Below are 20188 nucleotides of genomic sequence, written 5' to 3' on the forward strand. Positions count from 1 at the left end.
GGTTTTAATAATCTATGGCGAAGCGACTGAGGGATATAAACATCGTCCAACATCGTACCATGTTTGTTCCAGGTTCGGTTTAATGAGGTTCCTGAAATAATTAATAATAAAAACAAGAGGTAGTGAGGCTCAAATAATATGTCAAGTTGTGTTTTTTTACCAATTAAAACACCAGTTTCGAACATTCGTCTCCACTAATTAACACAAATGCTGTTTTCTAGTCCTGATGTGAGAAACACTACCCAGCATGCATTGCATACTGCTAATAAAGCACAAAGCCTTAGTGCAGATACTGACAAACATTTCTTTAAATTGTGTTTTTATGTTTTAAGCGACTTTGTCTTTGTTCAGAAAGGTCGACATAAACACAACTTATTCTAGAAATCACTGAACTAAACTGTTGTTTTTGCTTTAAACAAGTTCTGTCGTCTAAAAGTACAATTTCTGAAGTGATGTGATTTCCGTCAAGTCCTCAGAGTTGAGACGAGTGAACTAGAGGAAGTGAGTCGTGCTGCCTGCTCCCACTAAGCTCAGTGGGTGACCATGTGCGATCATGCGTTTCGAGAACCAGTAGCAGCTCCATGAAGAGTAAAATCACATGAGAACGATGTGTTGGAACCAGGAAGCGACTGTGTTCAGAGGCTGGATTCGTTCTTCTGCTCCCCACAGGAAGTGCCGGGGGGGGGGGGGGGGGGGCGGCGGCGGCGTGCTGCTCGGCTGCAGATCGATGCGTGGCTGCTCGGACTAAACTGCAGATATTTCACTTTAATTATATTATATTTTTAAACTGTATAAATCTAAAGACAGTTTAACAACAACGTGATCGTGAAGGATTTTTAGCACCGACTGATGCTCAAGTTTTAAAACCCTGGAGCCCAAATCAATCAGGTGTGTGTGTGTGAGAGTGTGAGAGTGTGTGTGAGAGTGTGTGTGTGTGTGTGTGTGTGTGTGTGTGTGTGTGTGTGTGTGTGTGTGTGTGTGTGTGTGTGTGTGTGTGTGTGTGTGTGTGAGATTGTTTGTGTGTGTGTGTCTCACCGATGAAGGAGTACTGGTACAGCTCCTGGAGGTGCGACGGCGCCTGTGGCGGCCTGTAAATGATCTTGCCGTTGTTAACGTCAGCCTGGGTGAAGTGGATCACCGGCGTGTACGGCCTGTCCCGGTGCTCAATCGCCCCTGAAAACAAACGGAAAGGGATTTCATTTAGTTTCTGCTGCCGGCATCTGTCGGACACGGGAAAATAAGATTTAGAAATATCGCTCGGGGGGGCAAAGCGACTCTGGAGGTAATCTCAGTTTCACTCGGTGGACGGAGTCAGGCCGGCGGTTAATGCGACACTGAGGCACAGCGAGAAAGACATAAAGAAGATTGTTCGGTGTTATCGGATTGTAACTGAAGACAAATCTAAAGGAGACATATGGTTTATTCCAGTGTTTCTTTCCTCTGGTGCGTTATTAAGTTGTTTCTGTGATTTTAAAAGTTCGGCCAAGTTAAAAAGCCCATTAAACATAAAGAACAGTTGGGACCTATGGTGAACACAGAAAAATCTGATAATTTCATGTCAGAGTGTTTCAGATTAAAGGCTCTTGTAGTTTTTAGTTTGGTGATTTCTGTTCTTTATTAGACGCAAAAAAGAATCATATCAACTTCTCTCACTTTCCTGTATGTGAAGCCTCCGGTCTTTATTTAATTAGAGTTCTTCAGCCTTCACTCAGTAACCCTGAGCCCAATCACGAGGATCTAACTCAACAGTTAAGGTCTTTTCTCTTTGCTGAAATGTTTGTGCACATCATGGAATGTACAGTTTTTGTAAAAACACACAATTTCCGTGTCTGTAAATTTAAAGTTTCATAGAAAAAAATGGACTGACTGAAAACTATACGTCTACATTCGACCCGCATTAACATTTAACTGTAAAAGAAATGGACGGCGAAAGGTTCAAATCTGATTTTAGAAAACGAAACATTGATGGAGCATGTTTCCGTTTCCTGCGAAGCTCCTCTCTTTTCCTCGGCTCCGTCCTCGGCTCCGTTCAGAAGGATTTCCACGTGAACCTGTCGGCCCATTAGCTGATGAATATGACCCGTTGTAAATCGTTTTTCTGCCTTTCATCCGGCAGAGAGCTGAACACAATACACCCGCCTGTCAGAGGCTCCTGAGCTGGAATTAACGAGGCCACGTCCGTACGGCACAATTGATTCAGCACAAAGGAAATCGACACTTTAGAAACGTTCCGACAGAAAGGAAATCCTTCTTAAACTGAATCAGGCTAAAAAAAAAAAAGTTGCTGGTGTCTGTGAACCCTTGAGCAAGACATTATTATTTAAGTCTTAAATGACGTATACAAGAATTTAAACCATCGTCTTCTTTTACAACACTTGTTTTTATTTATCCAGAGAAGATTTTGTAACGTCTCTGTTGGAAAGTTGGAAAGAAAACGTCTTCTTAATTTTTAGTGCCATGCTCATGGGCATTAAAGCTTAATAGTGTGTGTGTGTGTGTGTGTGTGTGTGTGTGTGTGTGTGTGTGTGTGTGTGTGTCTGACCTTGTCCTTGTGGTAGAGGTTTAGTGACGTTGTAGATGAGCTTCTCGCTGGGAGTCTCCGAGTCGATGAAGGACAGAGCTGAAGGTGGGATCTCCGTCACCCGATCCTCCAGAGCCTGCAGACACACACACACACACACACCGATGTTAACACACACACACCGATGTAAACACACACATACACACACGTTAACGTAAGAAGAGCCACTAAATCCTCATTTGACACAAACAAACAAACACAAGCAGCAGTTTCTCCTGCAGGAGCTACAGGGTCACAGCTTTAGTTTGAAAGAAAACATGTATATTTCTTATTTTGAAAATGACAAATAATGGATTTTTTTAAGACCAACATAATGATGATAGTTTTTCGGAAGGAGAAAAGCTGAAAGCTGATTAATTGGTAGATGCAATCAATGAAAAAAATATATCTATCTAAATCCCTGACCGTGATCTGCAGGTCACAGTCGGGGTCCAGCTGAGGGAATCCTGGGATCTGAGGCAGGACTCCGATGGTGAAGGTCTGGGCGTCGCCTTGTACGAGCGGGGCCGCCTCAGTGGAAACCTGCAGACACACGACGTGAGATCCGGTCGTGAGGTCAGGGGCCGAAACAGAAAACACACCCAACACACACAGGTTTCTGAGCAGGCGGTCCGCTGTGCGTGGACACACATCTTGAAGTCTGACGGTTTAATCTGCACAACATCTCCAGGTTCTTGAGCAAACACAACAGCCTCAACGTGAATCTGTCGTCAGGGATCAACCACCCGGGCTGAATCTGCTTCTTTCCATAAATCACCGTCGAGGCTACAGGAATATTAATGTTGGAGGCGTCGGTTTGAGTAAAGTCCGGGGTAATGATCTCACTGCTCAGCTGACGGTGTTTAAAAGCTCATCTGTGACCAGCCACTGCTCTTATTGAAGCAGCTGGACTATCGATTACTTCTGAGCGACTTTCTAAAATCCACGAAACTCTTATTTGAGATTAAATGATATAAAGTGGATGAACGGAGCCAGAAGAAGAAGCTCAGTGTGTTTCTGACTCAGGACACAATGTGCACGTCTCATGCTGATGTTCTCATCTCCCAGGGACGAGATGTGAAAATAGCAATAATCGCTTCTCCACCGCTCCTCGTCCATCTCAGATCTGTTGCTAGGCGATCTTTTACATCCACGTGCAAATATTATCACCAGAAGATACAGTCCATTTAAAATCTTTCATCACATGGGAACATTTCAGGTATCACAGCAGCTCAGGTAAAGATTAAATATAATTTGAAATCTCAAAATGAAATACAATAGAACTACACACACAAGAGGAGACAGAAAGAAGACAGCTGCTGCAACAGGCCCGGACTAATATTAGATCCTTGACGGTGGTCAGCTGGTGTAACTGTACGTTTTCTACTTGGTTTATTAACGATAGATTCAACTGCAGGAAAACCAGCCTCCGCAGAAGTTAACGTTAAAACTGAATTTATACATGAACTGCTGCGTTTTCACAGAGCGCAGCTTCGCCCACACACCCACAGAAAGACTTGTCCTCTTTTACCCTCTCTCTTTTCCCATCCCTTTCTCTCTCCAGCACACCGCTCAGGCTACGACCTTTGACCTCTGCACTTTTTTCCGACGGCCTATAAAGAATTTGATATAATTAAATTAGACTTTAAGATGGTGTGAATTGAATTGCTGATCAGCGACGGAGGAGGAGCAGCAGGAGGATCCGTCGAACCCCCCCCTTCTGCCTTCTAGTCTGGAGCGAAGCTACACTTGGAATATTTGCCTCTGCTCCCTCTACATTATTAAACCGTTTTTTAAATTCCACTTTTAAATCACACTGGAGCTCCTCTCCCTCACGCGCTCTGCAGTACCTCACCCCCCCCCCCCCCCCCCTTAAACCGATATGAATAAGCAACGACAACGGGATGAGCTGCTCGTCTTAACACGGCCGATGTTTGTCACCACTTACTCTGCAGCTTGTTCCCGTCACATCACCAACACGTGGAGGAAAGGAAAGTTCAAGAACCAGCAGCTCAGAAATAATAACAACAGCAGCGTGAGTCAGCGCCACCGATCACCAGCACTCTGTCACCACCGGAGGCGCCACTGAGTCAGCTGGATTCACGATGCGAGGTGTGGAAGCAGAAATTAACCTGATTTGAATTAATTGAAATCTTATTCGAACCTGAACTACTCAAGATGTTTAAGTAAAGATAACGTCACCCATTGGTTCGTGAGCTGCTGTTTTGAAAACAACAGAAAGAGTCAGTTATTATAAAGAAGACAAAAAAAGTCTCAAAACGAATGATAACTGTCCTTTAGACGTGTAAATAGATCATTTGTTTACTAAACTTAACCATTGTCCACATTTCTTATTCTACATATGATGAACAAACTGTAAACTCATGATATGAATGTGTGAGTTGAAATCTTAAACACATTTATACTGTAAAGGCAAAGACAATTGAGAGATTTGGGACAAATTAAGAGAAAATGCATCTTTCCCACTTTCCGTCCTCAGACTCACTCAAACCCTGAGGACACACGGTATTCAACAGACTCTGATTGGCCCCCAGCTGCACGTTCAAGTGGAACTTTTAATCCTAACAGCTTCTTTCCCCTCGTTAAGTCCTTTTCGGGGCCATTTTATATTTTTAATCACAGAGCTGAGAGTAACAAGAGAACAGGAACTGAAGGAAGGGAAGGAAACGTGCAGGAGAAAGTCCCTTTACCTCGTCCACCGGGGACGAAGGGGCCCCTTTCCCCAACCGCGCACACGTTTAAAGTAATAATCTATTAATGTCTTCTTTTTATGAACAGGATTTATGGCTCGAGTGTCTGGTTGTGGTCTTGAAGGAGTTTTTCATCAAACACATCAAATCATCATCGCTTTGATTCCAATGTGGCTTTGAGAGTTCCGACATGAGGAGTAACACAACAACACCACGATGACAAAACATCATCTTTATGGTTTATATCTCCATCAACATAACTCGACACCTCCTACATACGGCAAAAAAAATGCTTCCCGCGGTTCCGTTTGAGCTTCTCCTCGCCTCTGCCTTTCAGCTGATGAGACACTTGAGAATTCAATTTGAAATCAGCGCTGGGTAATTGAAGCATATTTGCCCTGATGGATGGAGCCTTAATGTAGTGGGCTGGACGGAGAGAGAGAGAGAGAGAGAGAGAGAGAGAGAGAGAGAGAGAGAGAGAGGACGTACAGCTTCCTGCCTCCTGCCTAATGGAGACGAGGTGAAGCGTAGACTGAAAACGCTCTAACCGCCGTGTGACCAATGCTCCACCGGTTTCAGTGGGATTGTCTCGGATTTGGAGCCAATTTGCACGTAATTTGTTGTCTTTAATGCTGATGGAGACAAGTCACTGTACGGGTTCGAGAGCAGTGGAGTCACAGCAGGAGGTCTGCTGTGACTCCACAGTGCTGAAGTGGTAGAAAAATCCACAGGAGAAGAGAAGTAAATCAGACCTGAACTAAAAATGATCAAGTACGTGCTCCAGATGTTTTCTGGAAATATTCCGAACAGAGCACGTGTGAAATATCCAGAAAAGAGCCATTTGGATAGATGGATAGATGGATAGATAGATAGTTACATAGATAGATGGATAGATAGATAGATAGATAGATAGATAGATAGATAGATAGATAGATAGATAGATAGATAAATAGATAGATGGATAGATGGATAGATGGATAGATAGATAAATAGATAAATAGATAGATGGATAGATGGATAGATAGATGGATGGATGGACGGAAATAATTTGGATTAAATTAAAGAGCAATAATATAATGATATTAATGATAAATAAAATCACGTGTGTGCTTTCAGTAGATGAATTTAAAACCTGAATGTTCAGCACATTTTCGAGTTCCTGTCTAAAAACAGCTTCACAGTCTCTAAACTAAATATTATTTCAATGCACAGGAACCTGTAAAGTTGTTGCTGAGTCAGTCTGATAGAAAACGTACAGACTCATATTATAAACTGCAGTTTTACACCCTATGTGTAAACCCATAGGATTTCACGGTTATGAGAAAGACAACAGAAGAAGCAGCAGATGGAGGAGGAAGAGAGAGAGACGAGAAATAAATAAATAAATAAAGTCAGATGAAGGGATGTTGGAAGGGAAGAAGAAGGAGGAGGAGGAGGAGGAGGAGGAGGAGGAGAACGAGTGTGAACTTCAAAGAACGATCCACAGAGAAAACCAGGACACAAGAGAAAAAACAACAAGAGCGACAACATGCGTCTCTGTCAGCGTCTTCGTGTCCTCCTCCTCTTCTCCTCTCAGGCCCCGGGGACGTCTTCTCATCTTCACTTTTATTTTCTTTTATCAGTTTGTTTTGAATCATTTATTTGTACAGATGTAGAACCACACACTCATTAGTGAGAAACAACCTTGTCATTGTGTTTCCAGTGTGAAATGCACATGTGATATCGCAGGTTTGTTCGTCACGTAACCTCGAGAGTCGTCAGCAGAGGAGAGAAGATCAGCACTGACCTGGAACTGGAAGGAGTCGCTGTCGCTGCCTCTGCCGAAGTGGCGGTACCAGACCGTGCCGTCGTTCACGTCCTGCTGAGTGAAGGAGGTGGTGGAGGTGAAGCCCTGGTCGTCGGCGAGCGAGGGACGCCAGCCCTCCGGAGGGCCGTCGGCCGGCATGGACACCAGCACCACCTCACCTGGACAGAGACGGGGGACAAGATATTCTTTTATATTATAAGTGCATATCTTTATTTAAGATAAAATGAAGGATCCTGACGGGGTTGGTGTCGCAAAGTTTGTGTTACAGCCTGAGACCTAAAACTGCTATGATGATTCCTTAAAGAGAATATCAAAATGTTTGTGTTCTTATTGGTTGTTTATGTTATTTTCTTAATTCAAATTCTATGTATTTGGTTGTGTTTGTGTGTTTATTTCTGAAGGTTTGAAGGTTGAATTGTAAAATATCAAGCCTCGATTACATCTGTCCAGAAGTTCTTGTGTAATCTTGAAAACCAGGACGGAAACAAAAACCCACATAACACATGTCTCCTATGTCTCCTCTAATATTCATCTGCTCAATTGTGGAATATAATATAATATAACATCTTATTCCAGGTGTTTGTGTCTTTAAACAGCTCGTACCGTGTTGAGGTCGTCCGTCTGCGGCGAGGATGGTGTAGACGATCTCATCAGTGCCGACTTCCTTGAAATGTGCCTGCAGGTATTTTCTATCCAGTCGCACCATTCCTCCTTCTTTCACCCAGGTCATCGGCACAGACTGAACCAGTGGTGAGTCAGCAGCCTGAAAACACACACACACACACACAAATACTTAAAAATACTTTTCTCAAATAGTGTATGAAATCTGTCAGGAAGGAAAACCTGTGAGAACTGCAGTGAGATGTGAAACCTGCAGGAATATGATGAGTGTGTGTTGATTAACACCGAGACCAACAGCATCCAGCTGTGTCACTCTTACAACCAACATCTGTCAGTGGATTTCTTTGGAGGAATTCAAGATTGACAAGATGTTTGGTTCTGTCTGATCAAAGTCGGACTGGAATCATCAAACTGAGGAATCCCACGTGAACGTTCACTGACAGGAGCCGAGTCTGTGTCTGTGTCTGTGTCTGTGTCTGTGGTGCAGCCTGACGTCAGAGGAACTGCTGTCACAGACCGAGCAGCTTGTTTGAATCCACATCTGTTCCCCCCCTCAGGTGAGCGAGTCCCAGGAGCCCGGAGCCCGTGAAGCTCCGTCACTCCGCAGGGGGGCAAACCGAGGCTCAGCCAATCAGACGTCGCACATCGCAAACACCATCAATCTCAGGTTTCTCCGTGTCTGAGCTCCACTTTGGAATCAGACTTGTTTTTGTTTGTATTGATCCACATCAGACCAGCTCGCCGCTCCGCTCGCCCTCGCTCCAGCACGGAGGGAGCGGGGGGGACGAGCTGCAGAGAAACAGCCCACAGAGCCGGGGGATGATTCAGTGGAATCATCAGCGTCGCTCCAGGACATTCCAGCAGGGCAGACGCCGGCTGTGGAACAGGGAGCCCTGTTACTCACCGGGTCACCGCGCTGTCTCAACAACAAGTGAGACGCACTTCTCCTGCGTCCACAAAACAAAGCTGCTATTTACTGTGTGAGCAGAAGCTGCACATCTCACATTGAGTTATAATAGAAAATCTGTTTATGCTGAGACTACAAGTATCAGAAATATAGATTATAATATAAATTATTGTATTTGATCATTCATCCATTATCTATAATACACTGGGCACATCCCTGCTTCATGAGCACCTTTGATATGCATGAAAAGCCAAAATAATGAACGTTTTCAGATGATTATATAATAATTCCATATTGGAGGCTTTCATAATAAAGTTTATGATAAATATATATGTAATAAAATCCGAATATCCATTCTTCCAGCCAGTTTTACTGTAATCTGCCCAGGAGTTTTTTGTGTATTGCTGCTAAATATCAAACAAACTACTGCAGATGAAAACACAACCTCAAAGGTAACAAACAAAAAAACTCTGCAGAGCATCTACACTGAAATACATAAAGCAGCATCTTATCAACATAACTGAAGACTAAGTGGCTTTTTGATAAATGATAAGTGTTTATAAATGAACTACCAACATTTATAATTACACCAGTTTTTCCCCCCAAAAAAATTGCCAAATAAAACTTGTTAAAAGCTTCAACCTCGTGTTTAAAGCATGAATGAGTCATTAAATATTAGTGAAGCCATTTGTTTCAGCCTTGTTTTCTCCAATTAGACGACGGTACTTAAATTTTCATAGACCATTAACGTCAGGTCAATTATTTAGAAGGTTTTTAGAGGAACACACGCGCACACACACGCACACACACACACACACACACACACACACACACACACACACACACACACACACACACACACACACACACACACACACACACACACGCACAGACACACACACATTTACTTAAGTCCTGTGTAGCCACTGCTGTGTCAGCGCTGGAGAATGTTCTGGCTGAAGCTTTTATCCTTTTCCATCCTTGAGTCTGCTTGTTCTAAAGTTTAGAGGACGAGTGTGAATTTGTTTTGAAACTGTTGATCCAGAAGAACAAGGTCTCTGAAGGACACTCTGAAGGATTACTGCAGACCTCTCACTTTCCCTCACCCATTAACCTGCAGCTGCACACACATTTAATAATTGTAGTTTTGTTTGTAACTTGGATATAAAGGCAGATCTACTCAGATTTGTGTTCCCACATTAGACAAACAGGCTAATCTTCTAACAGGTGCACAGGAAATAAAACGCGGCTGCAGAATATCTCTGTTTTGGACCTCTGGGAAAAGAAGAAACGGAATTTTCTTGATGTAATTTTAGATAAAACGGGAGAGAGTTAGTTTTTTTACAGTTAGAGAAGTAGAGGAAATAAAACAAACTCAGAGGACGAAGGTCGCAAACTCAACACCGGAGTCAGGAATCAGAATCAGATTTTGTTGATGTCAAACTACTGTATCTTACTCTTGGGATTTTATATTTTATATATCAGGTTGAGTAGTAAAAAGAGGATAATTAGAAGTTCTTACTTTTATATTTTGTAATGCAACTCGACAAAGAGCAAATCTCTACGAAGGCCCAACAGTCCCCTTGTGAAACCAAATCTGTAAACCTGTAGTTTATGTAGTTAAATGTAGGCAGCTGGCACAACAGACTGTAAATAAAGATGGACGACACATCTCCACTTACTCCACGATCCAGAAATGAAGCTCAAATATCCTGAATATGAACTTTGGGTCTATGACGTCATTTGGAGTCTGAGCACTGGAGATTGTGGGGCGGAAATAACTAATTTAAACCAAAACAATCAGGAATATGGAAGAACTAAATGAAAGATACCGTCTATGAGAAGAAATTATTTGATGTGTATTTTGACTTTTTAGTTACGTCCCATGTCCTGTCTGCTAACATGGAGGAGGCGTCCATCTTTAATCACAGTCTACAGTCGGGGACAAGTTGAAGTTTTTTTCGCCGATGGTCCAGAAATCGTTGTTATGCTCAGCCGCAGTGATTCTGAGAGCAAACACATGAAAGCTGTGTAATAGTAGAAGTTCACAGAGCTCAGAGTCGGCAGCAGGCCTCAGACTGTAAACAGAGCTGAAGCTGCATGGAGACAGAGTTTGGCTGCCGTCCACGAAAACAGAGATAAATGACTTCGGCCAAGATGGAGTCTGTGTCATCCATAAAACATCGGCGAGCTGGCGATTTGGAAAGTGACGCCAATGTGTGGCAATGAGAATTTAGTCTCTCACATCTCCACACCATGCCAAACTCTCAAAACTAAGAATCCCTTGACTTTTGTGTTAAAGTCAAGAGTCAGCTCTTTACTTTCCCTCTTCCTCCCTCTCTCCTCGCCCTGCTCTGCTCACAGTTTGCAGATGTGCATGTTTGGTCTGCAGATCGCTCAGCTGGAGGCCTGCAGCGTCGAAGCTACACCACGTTAGACCCGGCACACCGGCAGCGGCACGCGGCAGCGGGAGCACCGCACTTCGATCTGAACTTAAACATCCAGGAGTGCTGCGGTTTAACGTCGGTAAACTGCACACAGCGGGTTCGTGTTTGCCACCGCCGCTGCTCTGAGATCAGAGATATCTGAGGGGAGTGAAGGGCACGGTGGTGGAGTCACTGTTTAACTGATAAACTTTTTACTTTTTAAACTGTGAGTCTGCAGCTGCCGGATAAAAAAAAAACTTAAAATTCAGAGAGGTGCAGACAATCCAGCATCATCTGGAACATCATAACGTCTAATTAACATTATTATTCACTGCAATATATATTTAAATGTATGAGGAGCATCTGTGTGTCGTTAACAAGTCACTGTCAAATCAACGGAAATATATTATCCTAACAATATAAGTACTCTGATATAAAATGAATGCAATAAATGCTCTTTTCTCGAGTCAAGTAATAAAAAAAGAAATACTAAACAGAAAGCTTGTTATTATGGGCTTGATCTTCCCTTGTTCGTTTCTCTCCCTCTCATATCCCTCCATCACGTTTGTTGTTCAGTTCGAGAAGAGAGCCTCAGTTTGTCCTGTCAGGATTTTAAATCTGGAACGCTGTGGTTTCACATCGCTGCTCCTAACAATCTCCACAGTTTTTTGGATCACACGACACAGACTGTTTTTGAGCTGCCTGTCGAGGGACTGAACGCGAACGAGATTCAAACCCTTCACCGTCTACTTTTCTTTATTCTAGAGCACGGCAGAGAAACTTTTCTCTCTTTTCTCACTGTTATTGTTTCATTTAAAAACGTCTGCAAATGTTTCCCGAGCTGCTGAACACGAGCCGTAAGAGGCTAGAGAAGATGTGTCGGTTTGAAATAGAAAATGAATTCTCATTCTTTTCAACTTGACTTTCTCCTCCACGTGGATCCACCTGCAGAGGGTGATAAACAACGCTGCTGCGACGTGTCCAGATGCTCCCGAGATAAATCTCACCCCTTCTCTTTGCTTTCCATCATTCTGTCCATCCTGCTCTTTCTAACTAATGGCAGAGCGCTACATTTTACATTACAGATACCAGTGTGTGTGTGTGTGTGTGTGTGTGTGTGTGTGTGTGTGTAATAAATTGACTTGACTTGATATTTGTAGTTGATGGTAATTTGCTCATTAAACTTGAGACTTGAGACAGAGCGGTGAAGACTGATGCCTGCAGGACAAACACACGCACACACACGCGCACACACACACACACACACACACACACACACACACACGTATTTCTATACTTATATTTCTATACTATTTCTAAACCCTCGCTGACACAGTACGTTCCAGTCGTTCACTTCCTGATCCTTCACATCTCTGACCCACATTCTCACTCAAACCTGAAACCTTCTCCTAACCTTGAAGTTTGAAGATGTTCTAACTTTACTAACATGTCACTACTGTCAAGGTCAAAAACGGGTCTGCACAAACAACACACACAGACAAACACAGACACACACACACACAGACACACTCAAACATGCTTCTCTGCGTCTAGACATCTTCAAAAAATTAAGGGTCCTGACTTGTATCCCATTCTCCTCCTGAGTGTGTGTGATGTGTGTGTGTGTGTGTGTGTGTGTGTGTGTGTATGTGTGTGTGTGCGTGTGTGTGTGTGCACGTGTTCGTGGCACAGTAACTGACTGAGCCGCCAAATTTCTCTCATGCCGAACACCGCCCCCCCCCTCCGGTCAGGCTGGAATGCACTTGCTGCCAGATAATTGTGTCCTTGTCATAAAACTTTCTCCAGCAGCGATGACAGAGGAGCGATAACTGCTGCCGACACTCTCTCTCTCTCTCTCTCTCTCTCTCTCTCTCTCTCTCTCTCTCTCTCCCTCTCTGTCTCTCTCTCTCTCTCTCTCTCTCTCTCCCTCCCTCCCTCTCTCTCTCTCTCTCCCCGTGGACACCTCAAGCAGAATCTGCGTGATCGCTCGACTTCAGGCAATTAAAGGATCCAAACACAGAGGATGTCACGAAGGTTTCAACAGCACATCAGGGAATAAACATCCAAACTCAAATGGGCAGAAACTAAAAACAAGAAATGTTTGTGACATCCAATAATTTCCACTTGTTCAGATAAATAACAACTTGTAACAGTTCACTTTGCAGCTGCAGTTAATCTGATCCCTTGATCATGTGAAGTGAAGAACAAATCATATCTACATATATATATATATATATATATTAATTCAGAGGCTCAGGATGTTTCCATCAAGAGAAAGTCAACCCTAAATTGGGCAGATGTCATAAATGCATTTTCTTTTGATTGAATTTAACATCAACTGAACTGATATTGAAATGTAAACTCTGAATGAAAAACCACTGCATGTGAAATACACAAAAACACAAAGAACTGTAGTAATATGTGGCCTCTGTGATTTCTGTGGATGTGTGAGCAGTGGATTTTATCTGGATTCTTTCTAAATCTCTGCACTTTCTACTCGTCTGGAAACTTTAGTCAGTGAAGAGTCAGTGGAGCTTTGAGGGTCAACACGAGGATTCAGCTCAGCTGTGTAACATCCAGACTCAAATCCAGTATTAAAGGAGGATTGATGCAGAGATGATTGAACTGAGGAGCAGATTAAACACCAGAGATCCTTTAAAACACTTTAAATCTAAAAGTACATTTCTCCTGAAACATCGTTTGATGTTTGCAGCACAGAGCTTTCTTTATTTGTCTTGACTTTTCCAATAAGTCCTGTCTTATACACCCTGGTTTCTTTTATAAGAAAGTAAAAAAGATGCTTAGAAAGTAGAAAGACAATCGTTGTTTAACAGACACTCGACTAAAACAGGTCTAAATTATAGACTGTAAATAAAGATGGATGATCAGTGTGATAAGAGCTACTTAACATGACAGAAACCATCTTTGACAAACTTGTATTTAACACGTACTTTAAGTTAAGTACTCGACTTTACTTTAACAAGTTTATGACCTAAACTGCGGCCACCAGGGGGCGACCTAGATGCTTTGGCTTCACTTTGGGAAGCCTACATGTCGTCCATCTTTATTTACAATCTATGTTTTAGAGTCTGCATGAAAAAAAACTGAAGTTTGTCAGTATTAATTCAGATAAGATGTAGGATCAGTAAATAATCAAAGAGCACAACATCAATATGAATCATCAGCCTGAAGCATCGATCTCCCATGATCCTCCTGTGCTCCTCCTACCTTCTGGTTGATGTGCACCTGCAGGAGAACATTCCTGTAGCTGTGGCCGTCGCTGACCTGCAGCACCGCCCAGTCCTCCTCCCACTCAGAGCCGTCGTGGACGTACTGGATCTGCTCCCGCGCCAGCTCCTCCAGCTTGAATCGGCTGAGCGCCCGGTCGCCGTGGAGACGGGACAGCTGGCCGTGGCGGGGCGGTTCAAGCACCATGATCAGAACGTCGGCTGGATTGTCGGGGTCGTCCAGCTGCAGGACCGACTTGGTGATGGTCGCCGGGGCGCCGGGGCCCTTCACGGGTAGCGGAGCGAGAGTCGTGACCCTCGGAGGCTGGAAACGATTCAGAGGGAAAAGAGCAGAGGGTCGTTTCATTCAGGGGGAAACTGAACAACACACAATCCAAAACAAATCTTCACAATTTACGAGTGAAAATACAATAGTTCCAACAGAGAGATGGAAAATTTCAAGTGTTGAAAACTGTGATAAAAACTTTTCAAGGCTCGGAGAGATGGCAATTTCTCCCAAAGACGCCCCAAACTGTCAGATGATGGATTTTCTCTCAGAGGGTCGGGGGGTGGGGGGGGGGGGCAGGGGGAGGCCGTGGTGTCCTGCCACCGAGGAGATGAAAAAGATGAAGGTGAGGAGGGGGGGGGAGGTTAAACACGGAGCCTCATTAAAGCGAAGTGAAGCCTCGCGGCGGCTGAGGGGAAGTTTCATCTCGCTCACACAGAGAGCGGGGGGCTCTCGTTGGGAACAAGGGTTTGAACCTCACGCTTCTTCTGAGCTCGTAATAAAGTTACTGAGGTTTTTAAAAAAGTGCAGGATGTGGATATCTGTAAGAACAACATGGCCGCTCCGCTCCGCTCTCCTCCGAGATGCTTAGAATTAGATTAAGCTCCATGAAGGGACATTTTTGCAATTATAACCAAATCAAATGATACTTACAAGTGTGAGTTATTGTAATAACCCACAGAGACTCACAGTGGTTCTCTCTGACTGAATCACTGAAATTCCATATAAAACTGTGGGCATTTCCATTTTCCAGAGGACAATCTGTCAGAGCTCCGCCTGCGTCTTTCCACTCACTGAACTGTAACACAACCCAACGCTGGATATTACCCATGATCCTCTGCTTCCTGAACCAGAGCAGCTGCGGCTGTAACAAATCCACCAAACTCTGTTCAGAATTCCTCATGTTTTAAAAGTTTCCTGCTGAATATTGGAGATAAACTCTGTTTTTTTTAATAACTTCTGAGTCTTTTTATCTGATCCACAGTTCGGCTTCACTCTTCAACTTGCTGGATTGTGACAGTTGAAGCTGTCGGGTTTGAGGAGTGAGAAGTTAGTTCTGGTGAGAACTCGTGAGTTTTGCGATAGGTCGAGGATATCTGAGCCTTTTAGGCTAAAAACTTTACTAAATGTAATTTGTATTGGATTTGGCTGCAACACTGTTTACCCCTGAAAGTCCCAAAGTGTTTTGTGGACTCAAACACTCCCCCCCCCTCTCCATCTGCAGAGTGGTGAGTATAATATACTAATGAGTGTAATTATAAGAGTGGAGCCAGTGAATGAATTAGAAATGTTTGGATGAACTATCCCTTTGAGGTTAAAAAGTTGCGTAGTGGTGTTTTAGTTTTAGTTTTCTCTTCCAGTTTCTGAAATGAAGTAATACTGCCAAACCTGTGTGTGTGTGTGTGTGTGTTTGAATATCTGACAAAGAAAACAAGGAATAACAGACAGTAGAAGTTGGAGGCTCCATAAAAAAGCCACTGATGCAAATAATTTCAATTTGAGTCGTCGTCGCCAAAAACATTTGTCAGCGCCTCAGCTTGGCAGTGACGGAAGCTCAGGTGGAGACACACTCGTCTCCACGGGCGCCCGCTCCCCACGACGAGGAGCTCGGCTGCGGCTGCTTCGCCCTCAGTGCTGCCGGCTGAGCTCCGTGTCTTTGCCGTTACGGCAGCAGCTTCAAAGTGGGCCACATGAAACAAGCCGGTTCCACAGAGAACAACGGGGAGAGTCACACAAACAGAAACCTGCAGTGTGTCTTCACACAGAAATGACCTCTGGGTGAAGTCGCTGCTGAGGGAGTTGAACCGAAGCCTCCAAACAACAAAAGGAGCATGTTGTTATCCGCAGCCTCGTGCCCTTTGTGTTCTGTTGGGGGCCGTTTGGTGACAAACACTGGAGGAATTATCTCCCAGAGACAGGCTCCCGGGCCCCCGGGCCCCCGCCTGAATCCTGTGTTGTCCCTGCTGCAGTTCGTAGGAGGGAAACAAAAGCCTTTGGATGCATTGTTGTGTGGGCGGAGAGTGGGTGTGTGGCGCTGCCTTTAAAATCGTGCCGCGACACGCCGGCCCACTAACGGGAACGAGCGATCCTCGGCTCACAGGTGAGGGAGAGGTGAGGGGAGGTGAGGGGAGGTGAGGGGAGGTGTCGTCACGCACACTTGAGGCTCTGCAGGAGTTCACAGTTACTAAAGGCTTTTTCTTCCTGGCTCTTTGTTTAGTTCTCCTGCTGTGTTCGGGCTGGATGGAATTCAGAGGCACGACAGGCGGAGTCGATCTGAACCTTGTCCGCCTCGAAGCCTCGTGGATTGTACAAAAATGCCTTTTTACCTGCAAGTGCCCGTTCATGTTTCTGTGTCAAACTGTCAGAAAGCTGAGTGTTGTGCTCCTGAACCCAGGGTCAGAAAAAAACTAAAGTGAAGAACAGGGTATTTAAGTTGCGGCTGATCGGCGTGTAGCAACATACACAACTGGAATAACCACTCCGTGCTGGTACAGCTGCACCAACCAGCAACTAACTTCAAATCTAATCAGTTCATCTTTAAGTTTTAGAGAACATTTTTGTTCCCGCCCCCACTGAGTGACGCCCGACGCCGTGAACGCCCGACAGGAAGTCGTGAATCCTGCACGAATATGTATGATAATGAGGGAAAAGGGGGATGAAATGCTCCATCGCTGAGATGTGTGGATGTGTGTGAGTGTGACAGCAGCGTTACTGTGTGCGTCTGTGTGTGTGTATCTGTGTGTGTCTGTGTGTGTCTGTGTGACAGAGATAAACAGAGGAGACGAGACAAACCGACAGATGCTTGATAATGACACCAGACCTCGAAAATGTGCGGAACAAATTCAAATAATGACGGAATTACCTGAGCGGAAAATGTCTCATTTGTCTTTTATTAGGAAGAAACAAATTCATCCAAGTCGTTCACCAGGAGCAGACACACAGGACGGAAAGTGTCTTATTTTGAAAGGTTGTGTTTTAGTGGAAATAACATGATGCTACATGAAGTCTTAAATATTGAAAATGTGCTACGCTGTGAAAATGTTTAAGTGACAAAAGTTTTAATTTAGAAGCACAGGGTGAATTTATTATGACTTATAGATAAGATTATCATAACTTGACTGTTCTAAGAGGCACGTACAGCAGCTAAATAGTTATATATATTAATAAATGATAAATTATGTCACATTAAAACCTGCAGAGCATCATATATTTATCATGTGTGGTGTAGCTATTAATATCAATGCTGGGGATGTGTAATTATTTATTAATACAATTTGTACTTTAATTAAAAACCATTTCTGTTAATTATGTATCATGTGAGTTAACAATGCATTAGCATTAGATCTTTGTTCTACCACCGTCGTAGCTCAGTGAATCGAGACTGTTGTACGTACATATACGTGTTTTTATTTGGTTTCTTTTAAAATGTATTGCAGTATGATGAACATATTTTACATACTTCATAATTATAATAATTCCTCATGTCTGTATGTATTTTTTTATTTTTGATGGAGAAATGCAATGAAGTGTTTCTGATCCTGATACAGAAAGTGTGTGTGTGTGTGTGTGTGTGTGCGTGTGCGTGTGTGTGTTTGTGTGTTTATAACATACCTGCATTGACACGACTTGAACTTGAATTGTTTCTGGTTGAGAAAACAACTGAGGGTCAGCGACTCGCAGGCTGAACTCACCGGTCCTGCAGGAAAGAGAAGGAAAGAGAAGGGAAGAGAAGGAAAGAGAAAGAGTCACTTGAAAGATGAACATTAAAAAACAACCTTGAATCCACGAGGTCAAAGTTCACTCTCTCTCTCTTCCCTGGTTCCACTCTGAATGAGTCCGAGCTGGAGAAACAGGCTGGAGGCCGCCCTGTGGGTTTCTGGGAAAATGAGTCCTGACAGTGTGTGTAGTCATTAGACCGAATCACATCAGAGCGTGCATGACAGTAACACACACACACACATGTACACACACACACACTCACACACTCATCATCACAAACCTCAGCATTATGAAAGATGAGGATTTTTACCCACAATTCCCTGCAGGGTTGGAGTTGGGACGTGGTCAAGTGACTGAGCAGGTTTAGTGACGACTGTAATTGAACTTTTTAAAAAGTAAAATATGACTTTAGTTTACGTCAACCCACTGAAATAACATATTGTTTTTGTATATTAAGCACATTTTTACTTAAACTATGACGACCATGTCCCGTTCACCAGCATGGAGGAGGTGGGGGTTCATGATCTATACTTCAACCAGCCACCAGGGGGCAAGGAAGACACTTTGGCTTCACTTCTGGGAGCTGTCACGTCCTCCATCTTTATTTAGAGTCTTATATTTTTTTTACATTAATTTGTTATCCATCTGTTTAAGTACTTTTAAATCCCGGGACCGGAGCCAGGGTTCGTTTACACTTCACTTCATCGTCTCTCGTTTTTCAATCACACGCTGTAACATCGTCTCCGTTGACGAGATCTCAGATTTGATTGCAATCTGTCTTTGTTTTCCCGGCGACGCGTAAATCAGGGTCGTCCCTCCTCTGGTCCAGGAGGTGGTAAATGTTGCTTGTTGTTGCTTTAATGAGACAGAACCACAACTAGTTTAATAGAGAAGGAAGCTGCAGTTATATCAAGGACAGAGGAGACGGAGCAGGGATTTATTAGAGGAGACTCCACCACCTCTACTGTGGGGAACAGGGTGTTTAAAGTTTGTGAAAGTTCTGGACTCAACTCTTCCAGGGACGATACTGAAGCTCCTGAAACACCTCGTCAGTAAAGTCTGGACGATACTTCATGTTCACGGCTAACAACAAGTGACTCGTGTATTTGTTGTGTTCATTATATTTGAAAGAAGGAATATTTTAAACAGTGTTTCATCTGACTTTTGACCTTATTTTGAATAAGGTACGAGACGATATGAGAGTTTTCGATTAATATTCCCAGTTTTCATGTTAGAGTCTGATTGTGACTCACATCCAATGTTAATGCAGGAAGTTTTAAAACCTCAACCTGAAGTGGTTTAATGCACGATGCTACATCTTAATATGGGAGAATAGATGTGAATATAGTATTGACGCAAATTCAAATCTAAAAACTGGAATATGAGCAGAATATCTCTCCTTTGATGGAACTGGACGGTGAGAAGTTATTTCAGAAGCCTGTTTCCTGACAGTTACTGGTTTATGGGAGAAGTAAAGATTGTGTCTGTTGGAGAGATGGATCCATTCACACCTTCTCAACATGTGGCTGGAACCACATCTGGATGCTCCTGAATCTCCTGAAACTCCTCAATCTGCCCGAGCCCCTCGAGGTGACTCGGGGTAACTGGGTCTCGCACGTCTTATCATATTCGTGTCTCTGCGTGAATCTCGCCCGGCGCACTGCAGCCGCTTCTCTTTAAAACTCACAGTACACATTGTCACAGAGCTTTTCACCAATAATTAAACGCTTTTTTCCGAATTACAATTGCCGGCGTCTAAAGTGAAATTTGTCACAGCTTCACAGCAGTTGTTATGGGTGGAATAATTACGGCCCATTAAAGATGTATTGGACGGCTTATTAAAATAACATAAGGGAAAGAAAAGCCACAGTGCTGCTAAATCTCTTTTTATGCACATAGTATAAATGTGACCGGTATATTTGT

At 43.5% G+C, this 20188-nt stretch overlaps 1 protein-coding gene across 1 annotated transcript in view; it reads right to left on the bottom strand.

The window, feature by feature from the left end:
• Nucleotides 1-20188, bottom strand: part of fras1 (Fraser extracellular matrix complex subunit 1) — a 180688-nt gene that overhangs the window by 31623 nt on the left and 128877 nt on the right. Inside the window, 7 exon segments of the mRNA XM_034595438.1 lie at nt 1036-1173; nt 2543-2657; nt 2987-3103; nt 7058-7236; nt 7682-7841; nt 14261-14584; nt 18158-18242. Coding sequence (XP_034451329.1) covers nt 1036-1173; nt 2543-2657; nt 2987-3103; nt 7058-7236; nt 7682-7841; nt 14261-14584; nt 18158-18242 — 1118 coding nt within the window.

Source organism: Hippoglossus hippoglossus, chromosome 9, assembly GCF_009819705.1.
Source record: "Hippoglossus hippoglossus isolate fHipHip1 chromosome 9, fHipHip1.pri, whole genome shotgun sequence".
Classification (NCBI taxonomy): Eukaryota; Metazoa; Chordata; class Actinopteri; order Pleuronectiformes; family Pleuronectidae; genus Hippoglossus; species Hippoglossus hippoglossus.